The sequence below is a fragment of the Suricata suricatta genome, chromosome 6 (genome assembly GCF_006229205.1).
Source record: "Suricata suricatta isolate VVHF042 chromosome 6, meerkat_22Aug2017_6uvM2_HiC, whole genome shotgun sequence".
In the NCBI taxonomy this organism is placed as follows: Eukaryota; Metazoa; Chordata; class Mammalia; order Carnivora; family Herpestidae; genus Suricata; species Suricata suricatta.
In genome coordinates, this window is record NC_043705.1 from 97,196,496 (window position 1) to 97,209,129 (window position 12,634).

The 12,634-nt window shown below is 36.9% G+C and overlaps 1 protein-coding gene across 2 annotated transcripts in view; it reads right to left on the minus strand.

Annotated features, from left to right (window-relative positions):
- Positions 1 to 208: 208 nt before the first annotated feature.
- GABRG2 (gamma-aminobutyric acid type A receptor gamma2 subunit) overlaps positions 209 to 12,634 on the minus strand; it is a 110,426-nt gene continuing 98,000 nt past the window's right edge. Inside the window, exons 8-10 of one of the 2 annotated variants that reach the window (XM_029942905.1) lie at positions 4,465 to 4,670; positions 2,479 to 2,502; positions 209 to 1,103 (exon numbers count right to left, since the gene is read on the minus strand). In XM_029942905.1, the coding sequence (XP_029798765.1) occupies positions 828 to 1,103; positions 2,479 to 2,502; positions 4,465 to 4,670 (506 nt within the window). In that variant the 3' untranslated portion in view covers positions 209 to 827. The remainder of the gene's footprint in view (positions 1,104 to 2,478; positions 2,503 to 4,464; positions 4,671 to 12,634) is intronic. The other variant, XM_029942906.1, reaches the window with a different exon arrangement.

A 12,634-nucleotide genomic window follows, 5' to 3' on the forward strand; every position in this document is an offset into this window, starting at 1 on the left:
AGAAGTGGCAAATGTCAATTGTTCAGTCTGTATTTTACTTAAAGTGTTCTGATATGTCCTATAAGAAAAAAATATAAGCTGTTTGAATCTTCATGCATAAGGGAGAAGGTAGAGAAAATTTCTCCCTCCAGCTCCAAACCCAAACCCTTATAGTTACATTCATGATTCTTGTATTGCCCAAAGACACAGAATAAAAGACAATGCTTTATGATGTTAACTTCATTCAATTTATTTTGGCTCTAAAGAGATGCATGCATTAAACTTGAAGCATTCTACGTTACTGAAATATTTACATCATTGTACATGTGATGTGGAGGAAAATTTCTATCTTGGGACAGAGTTATAATCAATTTCTAGTCTAGGCCCTTATATATAAAGTGACTTGTGATTTTTCTCAAATGAGGGAGATTTCCTACTGGGATCAAACTTACCACAACATGCCCCCATATGAACATAGGGTACAGTTTTTGGACCTTTTGCATCTAATTCTATTTTGAATTAAGAACACCACCGCTGTAAATAGTCATGGTTTTCACTATTTCTGTTGTAGCTGAAAGGTATCTTGTTGATTTCAGTGTTCTTGCTCTAATTTGACTTTGCCTTGCAGGTTTGAAACACAGCAAACATTATAGTTCAAATTACACTTACAATAGGAGAGTTGGGCTCAAACAATATGACATTAATACAATTTAGCAGGTTAGAACATAGAAACAAATTCAAATTAGCATAAACCACACAGGGGATTATTTAAGTGGACTTTAGAAAGGTCATCTTCTCTCCATGAGATTTAGTGAATTAGACCCACGTCAGTGAAACCCATACCTCTTTCACAGGTAAAGGTAGGAAACCCAATAAACCAGATTAAACAAGCAGAAGGCAGTGGGGAAGAAGATCCGTGCATATGAGTCCATTTTGGCAATACGAATATGTATCCTCCCATGTCTCCAAGCTCCTGTTCGGCAGTCTTCAAAACAGCAGAAAAAACTGGCACAGTCCTTGCCATCCAGACACTCATACCCATATTCTTCATCTCTCTCTTGAAGGTGCGTGGCATTGTTCATTTGAATGGTTGCTGATCTTGGGCGGATATCAATGGTAGGGGCCTGAGACAAGGGTAGGGAAGAAGAATTAGTTATATTCAATAAATCCTAGTTTAAGTCTCCACAATGTCACCAATGTGAATGATGAATCTGAAAATGGGTACTCAGGAAATTGCTATGACATCGTGATCTACAATGGTAAAATTGAACTTAGAAGGATAGCACATTTGCAGATTTCAAATTTTGAGCTTAAGCAGTGCAGCTGAAAATAATACCATCAAGCTAATAGCTATAGCAAGAAGATTAAACACCAAAAGAACTCAAAATTTAAAGATTTAAATCAAACAACTACATGGAATCTTATTCTAGTAAATATTAGATGTGAGGTTGGTTACATGAAGGCATTTAATGGTGTTGCATGTGAGTAGAACAGAGAAAAAAATGCATTAATTTTGAACTCAAATTTTGTGTCATGCTTACCTATAGGCAAATGTTAAGCCCCATTACACTGAGCAAAGTATAATGTACTAAATGCTATTAAAAGAAAAATGTTAAAATATATACAAATATAGGAGTTTCCTAAGTTTATGCCACAAATGGTATGGCTTATGTTTTAAAGATATATAGTACTTCGTCCAACATTTACCATCTAGAAGCTTCAAAACGTCAGCAATGTTTATGTATATGTGAGTGCACATTCAAGAAAAAAAATTCTACCACCTTTTTAGCATTTGAGACAAAAACTAATGCCAATGAACTAAATGATAACTTAATATTTTCTATCATATTAATTATGAAATACTATAAATCTCAATAATTAATTTGGAGGAGTTTGAGTATTATAAATCCAAACCCTAGTGTCTCTGAGCAAGTTCTCAGAATTCAATTGGGAAAAGAAATATCATTGCAGTATTGCATAATAGGGCCAAAAGGCCCCTAGATTAGAGGAAAGGGATGGGTATTTTAACACGAAGCATCTCAAAGAGAGTATTATTTTGTAAAACTGACAAGTAAATTTAATTAATTTCCATTGTTCTGAACCCTACTTATCAAAACAATCTTAAAATGTAGCTCTCTAAATCTTAATTCAAACCCCAAGAACATACATAGTATATATGTTAGGTGGTATCAGGGATTATCTGGGAAGAGGGGATAAGTTGTGGCTTTGGTGTTTAAGAAGGCTCTCTTTTCTAATGCCATCTCATATAGCTTACAGCTTTTGAGCTTATTTAGGGTCAAAACCTCTGTGAATTAGTGCAGGGTTGATGAGTCAAGTCTGGAAATCTATAGAACTTTCTTCATCTCAAAGCTCTTATCTTTAATAGACTGCTTAAAGATCTACACACTAAAAAACAAAAGAAGTCAAAACACCATGTAAGCGTTAATAATTAAATTCAGCAGTTGCATGCAGTGAATTTTCATTCCAAAAACATTATACCTTGAAGGAAAACATCCGGAGAAGCTTTGGATTTGTAGACAGAAAAGAGAATTGCATTTTTTTTAATTAAAAGGAAAAAAAAAAGAAAAAAAAGACAAAAGATAAATTAAAAATACATTTTAAAAATATAGTAAGTAAAATGAAGTGAAATTATAAACACAGAAGGACAATTCTGAACTTAGAATAAAGTGTATGCCTAAAGTTTGAAAATGGAATTTGGGGATATTAATAAATCAATCTACAATTATCTAACTATAAAAGCCAATGTTGTGAGGCAGTTTTCCATAGCCTGGCTTACCTATACTGTGATTTTATTGTTTAATTATTGTCAAAGAGGCCTTAATAGGTAAGTCTTAATATAATGAACCATATTAAATGGAAAAATGAAATTTCAGCTTCTCATTCGCAGCTTAGTCTCTTTCTTGGTTTGATAAATATAAATCACTTGATTGGCTTAAAATAGGGAAATCCATGAAATTCTCAGGTAATCTAGTTTCTTTAATCCCCTCTGCAATAATATAGCTGTTTGGGAAAAAAGGCTTTTTCCCAAGGACTCTTATTTAAAAGCACACCTTCCCATCCTTGTTGATGCTGGAAGGTAAAAATGCTGAATGTCACAGAACCCTCTTGGAAAAAATATAATGGAAAGTGAAGAATGAGGAGAAACAATAATTTAAAAAATACAACAACAAAAATAAAATAAGGTTAGAAAAAATGCAAAGACAAGCAAAACAGAAAGGGAAGGAAAGGACTGCATAAAGCATAGTGAATACTTGGGAAATTAAGGATAAACATTTCTTTTTGTATTAATTACCAAGAATAATGATATTTTCTTTACCTGTTGTAAATTGTTACATTCAAGTAAATATATGCCACTTGTAGAATTTCACCAGGTTTCCTGGAGATCCATCAGGATACAGCCTAGAATCAGCTATATTTCCTCATAATTTAGTTCTCCCTAAGTTGGTGGGCCAGAGAGCTAGCCACTATCAAGGCTCTCATGGCCCTTACAGCAGACAAGGAAAGTCTATAAATTGAGGCTAGGGTGACTTCCTTTGCCCGTGACATAGAAGGGAATGGACCTTAACTTCCACAGGACTTCCTATAAGCCAGCCAGGCACTATATTCAGGTGCATAAATGGGTAGCTACTAGCTCTCTTCAACATTCATATTAAACAATAATTGCTTTAGGCTTGTGTATCTGTGCCTTTTCATCTCTCTTTAAGGTTTGATGGCAAGTCGAAGTCATCCTACCTTTTTCCAAATCATTGAAATAAAACCTGGGCAGTAACTATAAATCATCAACATCAATCATCATCATCAACTATTAAAGGTAAGGTTTTTCATTTGTAAGGTACCATGTAATACTTTTTACCTTCATTGCCAGAGTAACCCTTTGAGGTAATTATTATGAAAACATACATATTTTGTATATGAGTAAACAAAAACACTGAGAGGCTAAATAACTTGCCCAAACAATAGATTACCATTTCATTTAAAAACAAAATGATACAATTGAGTATGAAACCAATAGTAGTCCTCTACTGGTAACATACACAGACAATTACTTGCAAAGTGTGGTGATCTTTGAAATTTCAAGAACATTATGATTTCCTAGTGGAAAGCCTCGAATGAAAATATTTTAAGACAAAAATAATTTAAGAATATTATTGTAAGGAGCAGAAAGATGACAATCAATGAAACCTAGAGTAACACCCTCTAGAAAATAAATGCATGTCTCAGCAATATTTATAATTACCATGAAATGAAGAGAGTGAGAGTCTGCCTTCATGAATCAGGTCTCTTCCAAATAACTAATGACCAAAATGAACTATTATGTTCTGGACAAACGTATACATTCTGCTTTCATTTTGGAACCCAAGTCACTGAGGCTTAGTCTGCAGACAGGCTAAAACCAAACCAAAACCTGAACAAGTGGGCTTCTACATAAAAATGTCCATGATCCCAATGGGAAATGATACATACAGGATTTTTCTTCTTTTTGTCTTTATCCTTGCTTGGTTTCCGATTGCTGACAAAATAATGCAGGGTGCCGTACTCCACCAAAGCAGAAAAGACAAAGATGAAGCAAACAGATACAAAGAGATCCATTGCTGTGACATAGGAGACCTTGGGTAGTGACTTCCGGGCAATGGTGCTGAGCGTGGTCATTGTCAGGACAGTGGTGATACCTGAAGAAAGGTGCAGTAAAACAGATAATGTGATCTCATCAGCAAGTTGGGTAACTGAGTCACTACTGAGAGCGAATTTGTTTTGTGACTGCTGATAAGCAGTCTCAGTAAGGGAAAGGAGGCAAAGCTATAATCCATTCACTCTGCCCACTAATATTATTGCCTGCCTACCATGTATCCGTTACTGCTTGTCATAGTGAGTATATGCTGAAAAATAAGATGAACATTTTCCCTGAGCTCATGTACCTTATATTTTAGTGACAGAGAACACTATAAATCAAGCAAGCAAAGAAAATTATAATTACAAATTATGGTTCATAACATGGGTAACAGCATGGATGATAAAAACCTAGTTAGATGGGATGCTAAGGCAAGGTGTCTTTCAGGAGGTGATATTTAACGCCCTTAAAAAGTTAGAAGACACTAACTTCTGACTAATTGCAGAGTAAATAAAGGAAGATACCTACTAACAATTACTTTAAATGTAAATGGACTAAGTACTTAAATCAGAAGCAAGCATACATTAAAGGTAGCAAATTTATCATTTGGCTAGTATGAAGGTTAAAATGCAAAATTAGTATAATCAGTTACATTTACAAAATTTAGTCAAGGAATACATAAAATAAAAGGATGTTAGATATGGCATCATACACATAAACATGGAGAGTAAAAATGTAGTGCTTTCAGAATGTATTTGGACTTAAGAAATCAACAACTTAATATAGACTGCTATATACTTGGGATGTTGTTATATGTAACCTCATGGTAATCACAAACTAAAAACTTGCTATAGATACACCCCCAACAAGTAAAGAGAAAGTAATTGAAACATGACACTAAAGAAAGTCCTTAAACTATAAGGGAAGACAGCAAAAGATGATAGTAAGAGAAAAGTAAAGGGGTACCTGGGTGGCTCAGTTGGTAAGTGTTCTACTTCATTTCAAGTCATGATCTCAGATTTTTTAATGTTTACTTATTTTTGAGAGAGACAACATGAGCAGGAGAGGGTCAGACAAAGAGGGAGACACAGAATCCAAAGCAGGTTCCAGGCTCTGAGCTGTCAGCTCAGCACAGAGCGCAATGCAGGCTCTGAAACTCACAAGCCATGAGATTATGATCTGACCCAAAGTTGGATCTGTAACCAACTAAGACACCCAGGTGCCCCTAGAAAGTTAAAAAAAAAAAGAAAGAGAGAGAGAAGTGTAAAACAACCAGAAGTCAATTTTAAAAACTGGCAAAATATAAACCTACAGATAATTACTTTAAATGTAAATGGACTAAGTACTTCAACCAAGAGATGTAGAGTGAATGAATGGATTAAAAAAAAAAAAAGACTCATCTCTATGCTGCCTACAAGAGACACACTTCAGACCTAAAGACACTTATAGACTAAAAGTGAAAAAATGGAAAAGTATTTCATACAAATGGAGGTGGGAAAACTTTTTTTTTTTCAGACAAGATAGACTTTAAAGCTAAGGCTGTAACAAGAGACAAAGAAGGGCATTCCATAATGATAAAAAGACCAATGCAACAAGAGAACATAACACTTATAAATATCTACACTGCCAAATTAGGAGCACCTAAACATATAAAGTAAATATTAACAGACATTAAGGGGAGAAATTGTCAGTAATACAGTAGTGGTAGGGGATATTGAAAGCCCATTTACATTAATAGGTAGATCATTCTGATAGAAAATCAAGACAGGAATATGGCTTTAAATGACAGACCAGTGGACTTAACATATATATACAGAAAAATCTATCCCCTGGGCTTAAAAAAGGCATAGAAGATGGCTGAGAAGGTATTGTTACAAAGATTATAGATCTTAAGAATAGTAAAGTAATGATGAACTAAAAAAGTGCTATAAATGAGGTGGATAATAAAGTAGAGGTGGCCACTGCAGGTATTGAAGAGGCTGAGAGGAGAATAGGTGTATTAGAAGATACAAGTATAGAAGAAGAGGAAGCCAAGAAAAAGATAAATTAATCAAGGAGCACAAAAGGAAAATTTGAGACCTGAGTGATGCAATCAAATGACACAATATCCCCATTATAGGAATTCTTGAAGAAGAAGAGATAGAGAAAAGGACTGAAGGGGTACTTGAACAAATTATAGTCAAGAAGTTCCTCAATCTAGGAAAGGAAATAGACATTGAAATCCAAGAGGCACAGAGAACTCCCCTCAGATGTAACTTGAATCTATCTTCTGCATGACATACCATAGTGAAACAAGCAAAATATAAGGATAAAGAGAGAATTCTGAAAGCAACTAGGGATAAAAGGACCCTAACATACAAAAAGAGACATATCAGGGGAGTTGCAGACTTATATACTGAAACTTGGCAGGCCAAAAAGGAATGGCAGGAAATCTTCAATGTGATGAACAGAAAAAATATGCAGCCAAGAATCCTTTACCCACCAAGCTTGTCATTCAGAATAAAAGAAGAAATAAAGGTGTTTCCAACTAAACAAAATTGAAGGAATTTATCACCACTACAAGAGATCCTAAGGAGAATTCTATGAGGAAATGATGCAAAGACCACAAAGTACCAGAGACACCACTGAAAGCATGAATCCTACAGAGAATACAATGACGCTAAACCCATATTTTTCAATAATAACATTGAATGTAAATGGACTAAATGCACCAATCAGAAGACATAGGGTATCAGATTGGATTAAAAAAAAAAGGATCCAACTATTTGCTGTATGCAAGCAACTCATTGCAGACCTGAAGACACCTTCAGATTGAAAGTGAGGGGAAGGAGAAACATCTATCATGTTATTGGAAGTCAAAAGACAGCTGAAGTACCCATACTTATATCAGACAAACTGGACTTTAAAGTAAAGGTAGTAACAAGAGATGAATCAGGGCATTATGTAATAATTACAGGGTCTATCCCTTAGGAAGAGCTGACAATTATAAATGTCTATGCACTGAATTCAGGAGCACCCTAAAACAATACACTACAAACATAAGCAATCTTATCAATAAGAATGTGCTAATTGCAGGGGACTTTAATACTCCACTGACAGCAATCGATAGATCAGCTAGACAGAAAATCACTAAAGAAACAAAGGACCTGAATGACACTTTGGACCAGATGGACCTGACAGATCCGTTTAGAACTCTACATCCTAAAGTTATGGAATTTACTTTCTTCTCAAGTGCACATGGTACATTCTCCAAGATAGATCACATACTGGGTCATAAAGCAGCCCTCAATAAATATAAAAGAATTGATATCATATCATGTACAGCTTCAGATTAAAATGTTATGAAACTTGAATGCAAACACAGGAAAAAGTCTGGAACCCTCCAAAAATATGGAGGTTGAAGAACACCCTAATAAAGAATGAATGGGCCAACCAGACAATTAGATAAAAAATTAAAAAACACACGGAAACAAAAAAAATGAAAATATGACAATCCAAACTCTTTGAGATGCAGCAAAGGCAGTCCTAAGAGGAAAGTATATTGCAATCCAGGCCTATGTCAAGAATCTACAAAAAGCTCAAATATAAAATCAAACAACACACCTAAAGGAACTAGAAGCAGAGCAGCAAGAGCACCACAAACCCAGCAGCAGAAGAGAAATAAAAGATCAGGGCAGAAATAAACAATATAGAATCCAAAACACAGTTGAACAGATCAATGAAACCAAGAGTTGGTTTTGTGAAAAAATAAACAAAATTGATAAATCTATAGCCAGACTTCTCAAAAAGCAAAGAGAGAGCACTGAAATAGACAAAATCACAAATGAAAATGGATTAATTACAACCAATACCTCAGAAATACAAGCAATTATCAGTGAATACTAAAAAAATTATAAGCCAACAAACTGGACAAATGAGAAGAAATGGACAAATTCCTAAACATATACACAATACCAAAATTCAAAAGGGAAGACATAGAAAATCTGAGTAGACCCATAACTAGTGAAGAAATTGAATCAGTTATGAAAATCTCCCAAGATTTAAGAGGTCTGGGCCAGATGGCTTCCCTGGGGAATTCTACAGATCTTTAAATCAGAGTTAGTACCCATTCTTCTCAAGCTTTTCCAAAAAATTAAAATGTAAGGAAAACTTCTGAACTCATTCTATGAAACCAGCATCACTTTGATTCACAAACTAGAGAGATCCAACAACAACAACAACAAAAAGAACTACACACCAATAACTGATGAATATGCATGCAAAAATCATCAACAAGAAACTAGAAAATCGAATTCAATAGCATATAAAAAGAATTATCCACCATGATCACTTGGGATTCATTCATGACTTGCAGGGCTGGTTCAATATTCGCAAATCAATGTGATACATCACAGTAACAAAAGAAAACAATATGATCCTGTCAATAGACGCAGAAAAAGAATTTGACAAAATACAGCAACCTTTCTTAATAAAGACCCTTGAGAAAGGTAGGATAGACATCATAAAAGCCATTTATGAAAAGTCCGCAGATAATAGTATTCTCAATGGGGAAAAACTGAGAGCTTTCCCCCTGAGATCAGGAACACAACAGGGATGTCCACTCTCACTACTGTTGTTTAACATAGTGTTGGAAATCCTAGCATCAGCAATTAGACAACAAAAGGAAATAAAAGGCATCAAAATTGGCAAAGAAGTCAAACTTTCACTTTTCACAGATGACATGATACTCTACATGGAAAACCCAACCAACTCCACCAGAAGCCTACTAGAACTGATCTATGAATTCAGCAGTCACAGGGTACAAAATCAGCATACAGAAATCACTTGTATTTTTATATACCAATAATGAAGCAACAGAAAGAGAAATCAAGAAACTGATCCCATTCACAACTGCACCAAAACCAATAAAATACCTAGGAATAAACCTAAACAAAGGTGTAAAAGACCTGTAAGATGAGAACTATACAAAACTTATGAAGAAAATTGAAGACACGAAGAAATGAAAAGACATTCCATGCTTATGGATCAGAAGAATAAACATTGTTAAAATGTCATCACTATGCAAAGGAACCTACACATTCGATGTAATTCCTATCAAAATTGCACCAGCATTCTCCTCAAAGCTAGAACAAACAATCCTAAAATTTGTATGGAACCACAGATAGCCAAAGTAATATTGAAGAAGAAAATCAAAATGGGAAGCATCACAATCCCAGACTCTAGCCTCTACTACAAAGCTGTCATCATCAAGACAGTATGCACTGGGGCCAAGATGGTGGAGAGGAAGGGAGCTCTATAACCTTTGTCTGCCCCATCTATCATACTTAGAAGGACATTACTCCCATCTGCAAGAGCAGAAAAAGAAAATACGGACTCCAGAAATAAGACAACCTCAAAGATACCTGAGTGAGTGAGTGTGAACTGGGGAGATTGGAAAATGGGCCAGCCCGATAAGGGGAGGGGAGGTGGGAGACCTAGCCCAACACAGGGCAAGCCGGGGAGCCCGAGAGACAAAGGAAAGAGACAGAGAAACTGAACACGCTCATAGTACTGTCTCTGGGGAAGAGATAAAGAATGTTTAACCTCCCTCAGAGAGAGAAACTCTCACTCCATATATCAGTGCTGGGCAGCACAAATCCCGAACATGGGTGGCACAAGGGAAAGGACAGCTTCCAGCCCTGCACCATCAGGGGTGCTCACTTCGACCTTGGCTACGGGAGTGGGAGCACTCACCTCATTTCCACGGCGCATCTCACCTCCAGTATTAACCGTGCGAATCCCAAATCCAGGGTGCCAACAGGGAAAAAATAGCCCCCACCCCTGCGTGATCCCTGCAGGGAGTTGGTGGCGGTGGAGGCCAGGGCACACTTCTGCTGCAGGAGTGCTCAGCTCATTTCTGGCAGTGCCCAGCGCTTCTGGCGGCAGCAGTGCGAATCCCAGCCAGCCCCAAGAGGAACTCATACCTCCGCCAACACAATCGCAATCCTGGCTGGGGGCTGGGATTCCACAGCGGTGTCTGTGAGGACGTGCACTACACCTCCTGCTGCGCACATTGCCTCAGGCAGCACACCTCGCCCCAGGCAGCAGCAGCCCAAATCCCAGGCCTGAGCCTAAGGAGACAGCCGCCAAAGCAAGTACAACTCACCTGTGGTAGCATAAAAGTGCATGGACTAGGACTTTGAAGCGAGGTGGGCCTGGAAATACAACTTGGCACAGCTGAGGCACAGGGAAATCTGACTCATTAGAGTGGCCTACAGTGCCTAGTTCCAGCGGAGCATGGCTTGCTGCCATTATACTCTCTACAGCCACCAAGGCAAAGCCTCTGAGAGCAGCCTCCTAGACCTACCATACCAAACCACGCCTATCCGCAAGGGGGAACTGCTGATTTTTTTTCCTATTTTCTTCCTTTTTCTTTTATTTTTTGTACTTACTTTTTATATTATTAACTTTTTAATTTTTTTTAAATTTTTGCTCATTTTCCTTTCTCCTCTCTCCCTCATTATTTTTTTCTTTCATGCAATCCAGATATATTCTCCTGTATCTCATCCTTATCTCTCCCCTCAACTGGTCATATACTTTTAGACTGTCCATTGTCCTTTGTTGTCTCTGAGCCCCTTTATTATCTTTTTCTTCTCTTCTTTTCATCTCTTTCCTCTCCATTTTCTTTCTTTCCTTTCCCCCTTTTGTTTGTTTTGTCTGTGTGTTTGTGTGCTTCTGTTCCCTCTGTGTTTGTTTCTCTGTTTTCCTTCTTAGGGCTACACCAAGAAACAAGCCAAAGTGTGCATGACGGTGAGACCCATATAGTGCTAGGTAGGGAAATAAAATATTCAACAGCACAAAAAGAGAAACTAAGAGACACCATTAAAAGAATATTTCCTGAAACAACAGGCCCTGGACAGTCAATAAGCCTCCTTTAAAAGAGCAATATTAACAGGTGCACAGTGCACAACGAGCTTTTTAAAGCTGACAAGAGATAGAAAACTAGCAAAAATGACAAAACGAAGGAATTCTCCCCTGAAGAACCTCCAGGAAGAAGTCACAGCCACAAAACTGTTCAAGGCAGATCTAGACAACATACCAGATCAAGAATTTAAAAAATTTGTCATAAACTTAATTGCTGGGGTTGAAAAAAGCATCAAAGAAGCAACTGAGACAATGACTAGGCACTTTCAAAATAGGTGTGATGAGTTTTAAAAAAAGGCTATAAATGAGGTGAATAACAAACTGGAGGCAGCCACCTCAAGGATTGAGGAGGCAGAGAGAAGAATAAGTGAATTAGAAGATATAGTTATAGCAAAACAGGAAGCTGAAGAAAAGAGAAATTGATCAAGGAGCAAGAAAGGAGAATTCGAGACCTGGGTGATACACTCAAACGGAACAACATCTGTATCATAGGAATTCCTGAAGAGAAAGAGAGAAAGGTCCTGAAGGGTTACTAGACCACATTATAACTGAGAATTTCCCAAATCTGGGAAAAGAAATAGACATTCAAATTCAACAGGCACAAAGAATCCCCTTAAGACGTAATTTGAATTGACCTTCAGCAAGGCATATCATAGTGAAACTGGCAAACTATAAAGATAAAGAGAGAATTCTGAAAGCAGCTAGGAAGAAAGGTTTCCCTTTGTACCTGAGGACCCTTATCAGAGTTACAGACCTATCTAATGAAACTTGGCAGGCCAGGAAGGAATGGCAGGAAATCTTCAATGTGATGAACAGAATAAACATGCAGCCAACAATCCTTTATCCAGCAAGCCTGTCATTCAAAATAGGAGAGATAAAAGTGTTCCCAAATAAACAAAAATTGAGAGAATTCATGACCACCAAACCAGCCCTACAAGAAATCCTAAGAGGGACTCTAGGAGGGAAATGTTGCAAAGAATAAAAGGTGCCAGAGACACCACTATAAACATGAATTCTAGGGAGAACACAATGACTCTAAACCCACATTTTTCAATAATAACACTGAATGTAAATGGACTGAATGCTCCAACCAAACGACACAGGGTAGCAGAATGGATAAAA